Source organism: Sorex araneus, chromosome 6 (assembly GCF_027595985.1).
Source record: "Sorex araneus isolate mSorAra2 chromosome 6, mSorAra2.pri, whole genome shotgun sequence".
NCBI lineage: Eukaryota > Metazoa > Chordata > Mammalia > Eulipotyphla > Soricidae > Sorex > Sorex araneus.
The window spans coordinates 165556102-165570137 of NC_073307.1; the positions used below are offsets into that span (position 1 = coordinate 165556102).

Sequence of the window (14036 nt, forward strand, 5' to 3'; positions counted from 1 at the left end):
GTCCCCCAGAGCCAGGAGTTAACCCCTGTACACCGCCCGGTGTGACCCATAAAGAAAAAAAAAAAAAGAAAAGAAAAGATTTGGGAAGAGACGAATGAATGCTTTGCCCAAATCCCAAGTGCTCAGCTCCTGGGTGCCCACCCTCCTCCCACTGCCTGTGCCCACTTCCTCCCACAACATAATTGTGGGGCTGGAGTGATAGCACAGCGGGGAGGGCGTTTGCCTTGCACGAGGCCGACCCGGGTTCAATCCCCAGCATCCCATATGGTCCCCTGAGCACTGCGAGGAGTAATTCCTGAGTGCAGAGCCAGGAGTAACCCCTGTGCATCGCCGGGTGTGACCCAAAAAGCAAAGAACTAAAACAAAACAAAACAAAAAAGACAGTGTAATTGTGCAGAGAGCGAGCCCGCCTCACCTCTCCGTAGCAACAAGCCTCTCGGCTTGGGCAGATTCATTTCCTTCCCTCTTCCTCTTTCCTGCCGAGACTCCCATCGTATGTGCTCATCCCACCAATACTGGGGTGTGTGTGTCGGGTTTGGGGTGTCACAGCAGCTCTCAGGGGCTCCTCCTAAGTCTCTGAGCTCAGGGATCACTCCTGGTGGTGCTTGAAGTCAGCCTGGGCGTGGCTGCCGTGCACAGCCAGCGCCCGGGCCCCGTCTTCTCGGACCTGCGATGTTCATCGTTGGTTTTGATCGATTCCCATTCACTCTCCTTCGTTGCCCTAGATGCCGTGGAGCTGACGGGCGCCTGCGTGGCGGTGATGCTCACTGGGCTGTGCTCACCTGTGGTGGCCGCGTCCGCGCACGGGCTCCTGGGGGCCCACGCTCTGAGCTGAAGCCCCGTATTAGGGTGGGGGTGCTCGCCCAGGCTTTGTTTCGGGGCTCCCACATGGTCCCACGGGGAACCACATTTCAGGACTGTGCACACAGCCATCTTTTCCTGCTTCAGTTGGGGTGTCCGTCACGGGTCACGGTCCTTTCTGTAGCGCTCATGCAGATCTGACTGTGGTGCAAACGGGGGGAATTCCTGCTCGTCACATAGGGGCCACAGGCAGCGGAACCCTCCGACTAAACACAAGAACGGCCAGTGTTGCACTCAACACATGTGGGACGCTGGGGATGTGAACTTGTGACCATACACTTGCAAAGCAGGTCCTCTGAGCCCCCAGTTGATTCCTCTGGGTCCTTTATGTTCTTGTTGTTTTTGATCTGGGGGTCACACCTGGCAATGCGCAGGGGTTACTCCTGGCTCTGTGCTCAGGAATTATTCCTGGGGAGTTTGGGGGATCTTAGGGGATGCCAGGGATCGAACGCCAGTTGGCTATGTGCAAGGCAAACGCCCTACCCGCTGCACTATCACTCCGGCCCCTCAGCACACATTTTGACAAAGGCAAATCCGTTGGGTTTTTGTGTCCTTTGGGGTTTGTGAGAAGATCAAGGTTACAAGGATTTACTCTAGGCCCCAGAGCCAGCAGTAAACACCTCCCTGGAATGCTGGCAGTCCTGAGTTTAATTCTTACCGTGAAGAACAAAAACAAAAGAAAAGATTTATTCAACACCCTCTTGTACTGGCTGGTAGTTTTATTGTGTAGACAAAACTAGAGTTACAATCACACTGTCCACACTGAAATTCAGCAACTTCTCCCATTAGCTTTGGAATCCTTGAGGTCAGACTAGGCCAAGAGGCTCCCCCCTGGGGCACAGAAACTTAGGAGAGATCATCATCATCATCATCATCATCATCATCATCATCATCATCATCATCATCATCCCGTTGATTGTTGAATTTCTCGAGCGGTCTCAGTAATGTCTCCATTTGTCCTAGCCCTGGGATTTTAGCAGCCTCTCTACTCGTCCTTCCCAATGGTGCCGCATTGGAGGCTCTTTCAGGGTCAGGGGAATGAGACCCATCATAAGTAAGTCTCACTTAGGAGACATAGAGAGGAAAAATCAGGAAGCAAGATGGTGAACCCGTTGTTTCAGCTGTGGGGTCCTCACCCCTTGGGGCTGTGTGGGGTAGGGGCATGAGGCCCCAGTATGGAGCCCAGGACCCCTCACGAGGCCCGTGCTTTATCACTGGACCACAGCTTGACCCAAGATGGATACATAATAATTTCAATAGTAAAAAGGCAAAAACCCAGAATCATACTTAACTTATTTTTGTTTTGGGGGCTACACCCTGTCATACTTGGGACTCCTGCCAGCTCTCTTTGGGGGTGTCACTCCCAGAATGGGGCTCAGGGACTTTTGGCACTCAGTCTGGCTTTATTTGTCTATTTCTTTCTTTTTTTTTTTTTTTTTTTTTTGCTTTTTTGGGTCACACCCGGCGATGCACAGGAGTTTCTCCTGACTCTGCACTCAGGAATTACCCCTGACGGTGCTCAGGGGACCATATGGGATGCTGGGAATCGAACCCAGGTTGGCCGCGTGCAAGGCAAACGCCCTACCTGCTGTATTATTGCTCCAGCCCCCATATATTTTTCTTTCTTTAAGCCAATTACACTGGCCAATTCAATCCCAGGTTCAAGTATACGGTGCTGGGGACCAGCAGGGTAACTCGGCAGGGCTGAGGGACCGCCAGGACCCCAGCTGGGCACTGTCTGGGTGGTGGTGCCCAGGGAGCCTGTGATGCCAGCAAACAGAGCAGGGTCTCAGGCCTCTGTCCCCACTGTGCTATTTCCACTGCCCCATCTGGGGTTGAGTGAGTTCTAGAGTGTGGGCCGGGAGCCACACAGTATGTGGCTGCCATTGTGGCAGGTCTGTGAACTGATCAATTAAGATCCTTGTCACTTGTCGCTTGTCATCCCCTTGATCTTCTATTTACTCGAGTGGGCGCCAGTAATGTCTCCATTCATCCCCTGTCGTGTGCTAGTGTAGCCCAATGATACCTGCTCGCTCCAGGAACAAGAGCCTCAAACCGTTCATTCAGGGATTTGATGAAGAGGTCTGACCATCTCATTGGTGGGTGGCCACGTGGTCTTTTGTTGTCTTGTGGAATCCATTCGGTAACAGCTCTAGTCCAGTGGTTGTCTCTGAGTCGCATTACGTGTCCGGCCCATCTGATTTTTGACGCCTTGGCAAATGAGACAGCGTCCCTGATTCTTGACCGTCAACGGAGGTCGGAACTCCGGATTCCTTCTCTCACTTGAGTGAGACGTGATACTCCAAGCATAGCTCTTTCGATTCCTCTTTGGGATACCCGAATAGCATTCTCATCCTGTTTGCATAGGGCCCAGGACTCTGAGGTGTATGTTAGTGCAGGAAGAACGGTGGAGTCAAAAAGATGTGCCCGGAGCCGGAGGTTCTTCGTCCTCTTCACCACTTCTTCGACACTCTTTTTTTTTTTTTTTTTTTTTTGCTTTTTGGGTCACACCCAGCGATGCTCAGGGGTTACTCCTGGCTTTGCACTCAGGAATTACTCCTGGCGGTGCTTGGGGGACCATATGGGATGCCAGGGATCGAACCCAGGTCGGCCGCGTGCAAGGCAAACGCCCTATCCGCTGTGCTATCGCTCCGGCCCTCTTCGACACTCTTGAAGGCATTCCACACTGCTCTCTTCCTCCTGTGCAGTTCTGGCGCCAAGTCATTCCTCATGTTGAGTTCTCGATCCAGGTACACATAGCTGCTGCATTCGGAGATGTTCGTTCCGGTGAGAGCAAATGGAATGTCAGGGACTAGTTCGTTTCTCATGAACAAGGATAAGATCCTTATCCTGGGAGAGTATAGCAGGTCGGGCGCTTCTCTCGTACGGACATGACCTGGGTCCCTAAAACCCTGCCAGGAGTGATCCCTGAGTGCAGAGTAAGCCCTGAGAACCAGAACCGGCAGGGTGGCCCTGCTAAGGCCCCAAAGACCCTTAATCTTAGGGACGCATCTTTGCAAGGAAAGATTCAGATTGATGGAGCTGGAGCGATAGCATAGCAGGTAGGGCATTTGCCTTGCATGCGGCAGACCTGGGTTGGATCCCCAACATCCCATATGGTCCCCTGAGCACCGCCAGGGGTAATTCCTGAGTGCAGAGCCAGGAATGACCCCTGTGCATCGCTGGGTGTGACCCAAAAAGAAAAAAAAAAAGATTCAGATTGATTGATTTCTTTTTTTTTTTCTTTTTTGGGTCACACCCGGCAATGCACAGGGTTTACTCCTGGCTCTGCACTCAGGAATTACTCCTGGCAGTGCTCGGTGGACCATATGGGATGCTGGGAATCGAACCTGGGTCGGTCTCGTGCAAGGCAAACACCCTACCCGCTGTACTATAGCTCTAGCCCAGATTCAGATTGATTTCAACACAGCGGGAGGTGGGGGGGTGAGGGACTCAGTTCTCCCAGCACCACCCACCACGCTAACAATGCTTCCTCCCTCCAAACCCAGCACCACCCATACAGACACCCCAGAAATCCATGCTGCTTCCTCCCCCAGCGTTTCTGCCACGTTTCCAGTGGCTAAGTGGTTTCCAGTTAGTTCTGTAGCTAACAGACCTGTTGGTGGCTCTTTTCTGGTTCCTGGGGTCCAAGCGACCGTTTCTTTAGGGTTTGCAGTATGGTTTAATATCACAGGTCAAGTCCTATTTTGTTCACACTTGTGTCTCCTGGATCTTTATTCTATCGAAAATCACAAAAATATTACAAAGTTCTGTACATTGAATTTCTAGATTTCCAGAGATGTCACAGCTTTTATGTCTTTTGGAGGGTTTTGGGGGACATATTTGGGCCACAGCTCATGACGCTCTGGTGATACTCCAGGCTCTGTGCTCAGGAATCACTCCTGGTGGTGCTCGGGGGGACCACATGGGATGTCAGGAATCAAACCTGGATCGGCTGTGTCCGAGACTAACGCCCTCCCCTCTGTACCAGCTCTCCCAATGTCCCAATGGTTCAGTCCTAACATCCAGCTCCCAAAATCTCTCTTTTTTTTTTTTTTTTTTGCTTTTTGGGTCACACCTGGCGATGCACGGGGGTTACTCCTGACTCTGCACTCAGGAATTACTCCTGGCGGTGCTCAGGGGACCATATGGGATGCTGGGAATCAAACCCGGGTCGGCCATGTGCAAGGCAAAGGCCCTACCCGCTGTGCTATTGCTCCAGCCCCTCCCCAAATCTCTTTACATCTTTATGGCCTTAATAATCTCCCAGACGTCCTGGGCTGTGTTCTTACTTCCTAAAAACCTGGTGAGTTTTATTGCCATCATATATACCAGCTCATGTTCCGTGTTTGAGCTCTCGAGAGTGTGGCGTGGCTAATTTCTCTTAGCTTATTTTCTATCCCTGTAACACTCCAGAATTTTGATAACTGGTGGATTTAATCTGTTAATTTGTTTGTAGATTCTGAGGATTTATTGTGTAGGTGTAATAACTCTTATTTGAGTTTCTGGGGCTTTAGCTAGAACTTCTAATACTACGCTAAAGAGAATCATTGATAAAAAGCAAGCCTTGGGGCCAGAGCGACAGTGCAGCTGGGAGTGTCTGCCTCACACTTGGCCAACCGGCTTTGACCAGGTCCTGGGCATCCCATACGGAGTCCCAGGCACTGCCAGGCATGACCCCTGAACACCATCAGTTGTGGCAAAAATAAATAAATAAAATGAAGCAGGGCTTATTTTTTTCTCTCTGATCTCGGAGGAAATGTGAATTCTTATTCCATCACACCTAATCCCACTCTGTGTGTGTGTGTGTGTGTGTTGGGGGGGGACGGGAGGTGGGTGTGGGGTGCTGGGATCAAACCTAGGGCCTCATGAATGCAAGGCCAGTGCTCTACCACTGAGCCACAGCATGTCCCCTGAGCACCGCCAGGAGTGATTCCTGAGTGCAGAGTCAGGAGTAACCCCTGTGCATCGCCAGGTGTGACCCAAAAAGCAAAAAAAAAAAAAAAAAAAAGAAAGAGATTTTGGGAGCTGGATGTTAGGACTGAACCATTGGGAGAGCTGGTACAGAGGGGAGGGCGTTAGTCTCGGACGCAGCCGATCCGGGTTTGATTCCTGGCATCCCATGTGGTCCCCCCAAGCACCACCAGGAGTGATTCCTGAGCACAGAGCCTGGAGTATCACCAGAGCGTCATGAGTTGTGGCCCAAATATGTCCCTCAACACCCCCCAAAAGACATAAAAGCTGTGACATCTCTGGAAATCTAGAAATTCAATGTACAGAACTTTGTAATATTTTTGTGGTTTTCGATAGAATAAAGATCCAGGAGACGCAAGTGTGAACAAAATAGGACTTGACCTGTGATATTAAACCATACTGCAAACCCTAAAGAAACGGTCGCTTGGACCCCAGGAACCAGAAAAGAGCCACCAACAGGTCTGTTAGCTACAGAACCAACTGGAAACTTATCAGTTATATTTATCCCTTTTTTGAGGGCCCGGGGGTGACACCCAACAGTGCTTAGGGATCACTCCTGTAGGGGCTTACAGGATCATATGGGGTTCTGGGGATCAAACCGGGTCAGCCATGTTCACAACCTTCCCGCTGTATCTCTCTCTCTCTTACTCTCTCTCTGGCTCCTGTTAAGTCACTCTTCTTTTTTTCTTCCTTTTTGGGTCACACCCAGCGATGCACAGGGGTTATTCCTGGCTCTGCACTCAGGAATTACTCTTGGTGGTGCTCAGGGGACCATATGGGATGCTGGGAACCGAATCCGGGTTGGCCGCATGCAAGGCAAACGCCCTACCCACTGTGCTATCGCTCCAGCCCGATGTTGTCACTCTTATAGTAAGTCTTGCCAAAATCTTCCCACCCTTGATCTGGGTGCAACTTTCTTTTGAAAGCAATTTGTATTTATTTAATTGCAATAAATACATAGAATTTATGTAGTTTTACAGCAAACTACAGGTTTTTGGTTTCACATACATCTTACCCATTTTTAGTTGTTCGGTAGTGAGTTCTTCATTTTTTTTGGGGGGGGAGGAGTCTACACCCGTGGTGCTCAGGGGTTACTCCTGGCTTTGTGCTCAGGGATCACTCTTGGCAGGACTTGGGACCATATGAGGTGCCAGAGATTGAACCCGGGTCGGCTGTGTGCAAGGCAAGCGCCCTGTGCGCTTACTATCACTCTGTCCGTAATCAGTGTGAAGTTCACAAGTTAGACGATAAAACTGCAATTAATTCTATAGTCACTGAACAACAGTTTGTGTTTCCACGTCTCCCGGCAACTCCACATTCAGGTAGACACATGGAGGTGGAATCATACGCTACTTTGTGAATAATTTCTTTTTTGTGTGTTTTTTGGACAGCAGCAGGCAGAGCTCAAGTCTTCCTCCTTGCCAGCGCCCCTGTGCTCTGGGATCACTGCTTGGGTGCTGGGTCCTGAACCCCCGTCCGCTGGGTGCAGGACAAGCGCCCTCCCTGCTGCACTTTCTCTCCAGCCCCGACTGAGGGCTTTCACATGTCTCACAGTAAAATGAGCATGTACTTTTCTCGCCCTGTGGCCTACTTGTCTGGTTCAGGACTCAAGGTTAAACTAACCTCCTGAAATACGGGTGACGAGCTTGAGCTTTTCCTCTTTTTCCATTTTCTGGAACACAACTATGAGATACAGCCTACTTGTTGCTTCTAAATTTGGCAGAACTTGCCTGTAAAACTTCCTGTGTTGAAAAAAAAACTTCCTGTGTTGATAAAAAAAAAAAAGAGAGAGAGAAAAAAAGCATGGTGTTCTGTTTGCCACAGAGGTTCTGCCTCCTCAGGGGACTGTAGGAGGAAACGAAGCAGCGTCACTAGCCTTAGCACCTAGGTCACAGGGGACGGGGGCAGGAGACAGTAATCCTTCAGTTACAGAGATGGAAAGAAGGTGCAAAGGTCCTGAGACACGCCCTTTCCTTGGATCTCTGAACCACGGGAATGGAAGCCCAAGTAGCTCATAGCTATTTTTAACAGCTCTCCTGTCTCCAGAGGCAGAAAGGTTGTCTTAGTCCCCCGAGTGTTTCCCTCCTTCATGTATTCTCCCATATTTACTGGACACCTAATTTGTGGGGAATCAAGAATAAAGACCCCCCCCCCAAGAACAAGGAGGCTCTATGTGGGGGTGGGGGGAGCGCTTATGGCTCCCACGCCCATAAGAAACCTTTCCTTCTTTCCCTCTTCCATTGTTGTTTTCAGAATAATCAACGATGCAAAAATAACTATTCCCAAGATAATTACACACAGGGCATCAATAGTGTAGCTGCAGGGTACGGAAATCAAACAGTCGCTTTAGGACTTCCCTCCTCCCGACGCCGTTCTCCCAGCTGTGTAATGCGTCCTATTAGCTCGACCGTTCTAAGGGGTGGCCCCAGCCTCCAGGGCCAGCCACGGGCGGACTGGCTACTTCCAGGACACCAGCAGCCCTGATCGACCCTTGACTCCGCCCGGCCTCGCCCACTCACCTCGGTCCCGCCCCGGTCCCGCCCCCTGCCCAATCCGCTCGCTTTTCGCCGCGCAGAGGACCAATCACCACCCGACTCCATGTTTTGTCCCCTTTAGGGCGTCTGCCCTCAGCCAACATGGCGCCCGCTCGGAAGTTGCCGAAGCGCTAGATGTTGCCGAAGCAGGTCCGGAAGTTGCCGAGCGAGTCCGGAAGTTGCCGAAAGAGAGCAGCGGGGAAGGAGGATGGCGGATATCATCGCAAGACTCCGGGAGGACGGGATCCAGAAGCGTGTGATACAGGAGGGCCATGGCGAGCTCCCCGACTATCGGGATGGAACCAAGGTTCGTGTCCTCCCACCTCCCCCCAGACTCCGGGCGGCGGCGGCGCGCATGCAAGGCGGGAGGAGGCCTTAGGCGAGAGGCTGCGCATGCCCAGGGCAGCGCCGGTGACCCTGTGGCTCACATGCAGAGCTCGACGCTGATTGGTTTGCGGTCAGGTAGGGTCTGAATGCGGCCGTGGGCCACGCCCCTCGGCTTGACCGTGTGACCGCATTGGCTGGGAGGCTGTCAGTCATTGCTGTGGCAGGTTGCTGGGTTTTGACCTCAGGACTTGATGGAGGGAAGACCTGGGAGGGACCAGGGACTTGTGACAGTTGCAAGGGTTGAGCCATTTTGCAGATGGAAGGACTTCTGAAAACACTTACTCTCGCCCTGAGCCCACAAACGCAGAGAACGGGCCCCTGGGAATGAGCCCAGTGGTCAGGTGTGCCAGGCGGATACTCTGGCGGCTTTCTGATGGCCTCAGGAGATGGGATCAGGGCTGGGAGTAAAGAATGCCCGGCCTCCTGCTTTGCGCATCAGTAGCCTGTCTGTCCCCGCCCCGGCAGCCTGGGTTCTCGCCAGGCTTTCCCCTTCCCAGCGCCTGTGTGCGCAGCCCCTGGCCCTGCAGAGGCCCATGGACCAGGCCTGTGAAGTGAATGAATGAATGAATGCAGGCTGCTCCTGGTCACCCTCGTCAGTGTTGCCCGGGCAGGCAGCAGCTCCCTGGCCAGCCTGGGACCAAGACTGGGCAGCTCGGATCCCGGCTGGGCCCGCGTGGATCATCTGAGAGCACGGGGAGCAGCGTAGAGATCTCTTCCAAAGATCTCAGGGGGAGCCGGAGCGATAGCACAGGGGCGAGGGCATTTGCCTTGCACGTGGCGGACCTGGGTTCGGTCCCCACCGCTTCATATGGTCCCCCGTGCCCGCCAGGAGTGATTCCTGAGTGCAGAGCCAGGAGTGATCCTTGAGCATTGCCAGGTGTGGCCAATAAATAAATAAATAAACCTCAGACGGGTCCTAGGGAGGGGAGCAGGGGGCCCAGGCACTGGGGTGAGTGACCTTGAGGACTGGCCGGACAAAGGGGCCCCTGGATGAGCTGACAGGAAGAGAGAACTCACTTATTTTGACTTTGGGGGTCTCGCCCAGTCATGCTCAGGGTCTTACTCCTGGTATCCTGGTTCTGTGCAGGAAATCAGTCCTGGTGGGCTCCTTGGGGAACCTTATGGGGTGCCAGAGATCAAACCCAGGCCTGTGCCCTGCCTGCTCGCCCTAGTGTCATAGTGTCAGGGCCTGGGCAGAGTACAAGGGGTAGTCCTGAGTACCTCTGGGTGTGACTCCCCCCCAGAACCCAAAAAAACACAAAAGTTCAAGTGTGGATGCAGTGGTGCCCGACACACAGGCCAGGCCGTGTGGAATGGCCCGTCGGCGGGCTGAGGGCTCAGTGTGTTTCCTTTATCCCGTGGCCTCAGGCTGCTGTTGATTCTGCTTCACTGTGTGGAAGTGGAAGCTGAGTTCCGGGGAACAGAGTGGCATGGGGGTGCAGAGCACAGGCCCCTCCAGCCCTCCTGATGGCTTCTCTCTGCACTCACCCCAGTGGTCCGATCCTGTTCCGTCTCTGTGAAAGAATGCTGTAGGCCCGAGTCTTCCTGTCTGTCTAAACCTCTCCCTAAACGTGACCCCCACAGGCTGGAGCGATAGCACAGCGGGGAGGGCGTTTGCCTTGCAGGCGGCTGACCTGGGTTCAATTCCCAGCACCACATACGGTCCCCCCGAGCACAGCCAGGAGTGATCGCTGAGTGCAGAGCCAGGAGTAACCCCTGAGCATCCCTGGGTGTGGGGCTCCCCCCTGCTCCCCCCAAAACAAACGACCTCCAGCTCCCCATCCCCATGGCCTGGACTTGGCAGCTCAGCCCTACCGAGGCATGCCCAGGACGTCTCTGTGCCAGTGCTAGCACCCTTAGCCTCAGTGGCCCTCGGCTGCTCTGAGAAAACACCCTCACACAGCCCGGGCCTGAGGGCTCCGGGCTCGGCCGCACCCCACCCCACCCCCCACCCCGCCCCGGGTGATTGCAGCCACTTCCTAAGTCACTTTCCTGTTGTGTCTTCACTCACTACCCGCTCCCAGCCCAGCCACCTCCAGACCGTGTCACATCACGTTCCCCTGAGCCACCCCCCCCACCCCCCCCACCCCCCCACCCCCGTCCCTGTCCCAGATCAAGTGCTCCGGGCGCTGGGATCCATCCCGCAGGCCCCGGGTGCCTCCCTGGGGCCCTTCAGCAGTGGACAGCTGTGCCCTGCATGTCCCCTGCTGCAAGACTGTTAGTCCCGCCCACATGTTGACCCCCTGAGGGTGGCTGCTGTCTTGCTCAGATCTCAGCTCTCCTGCTGCTAAGATGATTTCCTGCCCCCGCCCCCCGCTGCGTGTGACCTGTCTGAGACCCCCACCTTCTTGAGGTCTGGGGTAGGGGGGCTGTGTCCTGGGGTCAGGCCCAGAGTGCAGACGCACGGAAGATTCTCGGTAAAGATTTGCTAAGGGCAGGGCCAGAGGGATCGTACAGAGGGCGGGACGTTTGCCTGGCACATGGCAGAGCTGGGTTCGCCCCCTGGCACCGCCTCTGGTCCCTCCAGCTCACCAGGAGTAACCCCTGAGCACCGCGCGGTGTGACGTCCCCCCCCCTCCGAAATTTGCTAAGGCAGTGGTGGCCCCGACTGCTGGGTGGGCGGCCCCCAGACCCAGGGAGGGGGGTCTTGGTCGGGCTGGAGGGCTCTGGGGCCCGCCCTGCCCCTCCTGTCCCGGTGGCCTTCGCGGGTGGGGGCCGGGCCGGGCCGGGGGGAAGCTTGTGCGCTTGTCCCATCTTGCGTGTGGCCCGCAGGCCACGTTCCACTACCGGACTCTGCACAGTGACAAGGACGCCGCCGTGCTGGACGACAGCCGGGCGCGCGGCAAGCCCATGGAGCTCATCATCGGCAAGAAGTTCAAGCTGCCTGTGTGGGAGACCATCGTGTCCAGCATGCGGGAGGGCGAGATCGCCAGCTTCCACTGCGACGTCAAGGTGACCCCGCCCCCGCCGCGCCGGGGCACCTCAGGGAGGGCGGTGCAGGCCGTGCACATGGGAGGCGCCCTGGCCCCCCACCCCCGGAACTGGGGGACCCCAAGCACTGGGCTGGGGACAGCCCCTGAGAGGGAGGAAGCAGAGAGACTCCAGCCCTTGCTTCTCTCAGGCTGGGGCCTCAGCCCCTGGGGACACAGCCCTGCCCCCTTCTGGGGCATCTCCCAAGCCGTGGCCAGTGGGCCTGTCCGCCTAGGGGCTGGTGATGTGATGCAGAGGGCCACCAGGAGCACACCCAGCTGCAGGGGACTGTGCAGTGTAGGGGGACCAAGCAAGGGGCCCCTGAAAGTGCTCTATTCCTATCGAGCTATCACCCCGCCACCCAACTCTTTCTTGGCCCAGATTCTCCCTGAAACTTCAAAGCAGATTCCTGAGTCACCACCCCCAGGAAGCCCTCTTTGGTTGCCCCTCCTGGCTAGAACCTCTCCTCACTGTTTACCTCTCGTTCTAAAGTGTCGAACCCAGAGTCCAGTGGGTATGGCAGCCCCTTCACCGCCACACGTAGCGGGACGAGCCAGTTAGACTTTTGTGGGGCATTCTGGGCCCCTCACTCCACTATTTTGATGAAAGGTGACAAGCCAGGGTCCCTGCTGCCAGGCAGACACAGCAGGGCATGGGGGACCTGGGTCCCGGGAGGGGAGGCGGGGGGTTCATTCCCCTGACCTGGAGCGTTCTGGGGGACATTCTGCTGGGGTGGCCAGAGTGTGGGCAGAGCCAGAAGCCCCGGGGGTCCCCACACAGCTCTCAGCAGCACAGGGCCTCCCCCGCCCCCGTTGCCGTCCCTCTCTGGCCCGTGTCCCTCTGCCTGACTATGCTGACCACGCGCCTGGCGTCCCGCGCCTTCCCGCAGCACGTGGTCCTGTACCCGCTGGTGGCCAAGAGTCTCCGCAACATCGCGGCGGGCAAGGACCCGATGGAGGGCCAGCGGCACTGCTGTGGCGTGGCCCAGATGCACGAGCACACGTCGCTGGGCCACGCCGACCTGGACGCCCTGCAGCAGAACCCCCAGCCTCTGGTCTTCGACATCGAGATGCTGAAGGTGAGGGGCCACCCCCGGCCTCAGCGCTGAGCTCAGCCGGCCCTCCTGGGGGCGTGCCAGCGTCCGACTGGCCCGTGTCCCTGCAGGTGGAGAGCCCCGGCACGTACCAGCAGGACCCCTGGGCCATGACGGACGAGGAGAAGGTGAAGGCGGTGCCGCTCATCCACCAGGAGGGGAACCGGCTGTACCGCCAGGGCCAGGTGCAGGAGGCAGCCGCCAAGTACTACGACGCCATCGCCTGCCTCAAGAACCTGCAGATGAAGGTGGCGCGGGGCGCGGGGGTGGGGTCCCCGGCCCAGGTGGGCATCTGGGGAGGGCGGGCGGGCGGGAGGCAGGGAGGGAGGGAGGAGAGCTCAGCGGCCCCCGCCCGCGCTCCAGGAGCAGCCCGGCTCCCCCGACTGGATCCAGCTGGACCAGCAGATCACGCCCCTGCTGCTCAACTACTGCCAGTGCAAGCTGGTGGCGCAGGAGTACTACGAGGTCCTGGACCACTGCTCCTCCATCCTCAACAAGTATGACGGTGAGCACGGCGCCGCCCCGCGGGAGGGCCCCGGCCGGCCGGCTGGCTGGCCGGGCCCCGCGTCACGCGCGCCCCTGGCTGTCCCCGCAGACAACGTGAAGGCCTACTTCAAGCGGGGCAAGGCCCACGCGGCCGTGTGGAACGCGCAGGAGGCCCAGGCCGACTTCGCCAAGGTGCTTCAGCTGGACCCCACCCTGGCGGCCGTGGTGAGCCGGGAGCTGCGCGCCCTGGACACCCGGATCCGGCAGAAGGACCAGGAGGACAAGGCCCGCTTCCGGGGCATCTTCTCCCACTGAGTGGCCACCCCGCGGGCCCCCCTTATGGCTTCTCTGTACATAAACACCTTGTTCTCTCACGGACTGCCCGGCTGACTCCTGCGGTGAGCTGGGGTATGTGGGTGCTTGCGGAGGCCCAGGCTCGGGGCCCTCATAGGAATGAGGAGAGCACTGTGGAAAGAGCCGGGGTGCCCAGAGCCACCAGCCAGGCACGTGCTCGAGGGGTCTCCCACACAGCGCCCTGCCCCTGAACCCCAGGTGTCCGTCGGCGTCAAGGCCAGAGGTTCCCGTGGGAAGCCTTGCTGGGACCCCGATGCGGGGGGCTGTGCAGACCCTGCCCTGAGAGCCGGAGGCCCAGGTTCTAGCCCGGCCCCTCACTGCCCTGCAGGGTCCATATCGGCCAGGAAACGGGGGTCCCGAGCACAGCATGAGCCACC

At 56.6% G+C, this 14036-nt stretch overlaps 1 protein-coding gene across 2 annotated transcripts; it reads left to right on the forward strand.

The window, feature by feature from the left end:
- The first annotated feature begins 8451 nt into the window (after positions 1 to 8451).
- AIP (aryl hydrocarbon receptor interacting protein) lies at positions 8452 to 13989 on the forward strand. Of its 2 annotated transcripts, none has more exons than XM_055144038.1 (6): positions 8452 to 8676; positions 11529 to 11708; positions 12616 to 12804; positions 12891 to 13067; positions 13183 to 13316; positions 13415 to 13989. In XM_055144038.1, the coding sequence occupies exons 1-6, from the start codon at positions 8578 to 8580 to the stop codon at positions 13848 to 13850; spliced, it is 1215 nt and encodes a 404-aa protein (XP_055000013.1). In that variant the 5' UTR covers positions 8452 to 8577; the 3' UTR covers positions 13851 to 13989. The 2 variants fall into 2 exon arrangements, with proteins under 2 accessions (XP_055000013.1, XP_004618535.1); XM_004618478.2 differs by having other exon boundaries at positions 8453 to 8676; positions 13183 to 13324; positions 13415 to 13679.
- Positions 13990 to 14036: the final 47 nt, after the last annotated feature.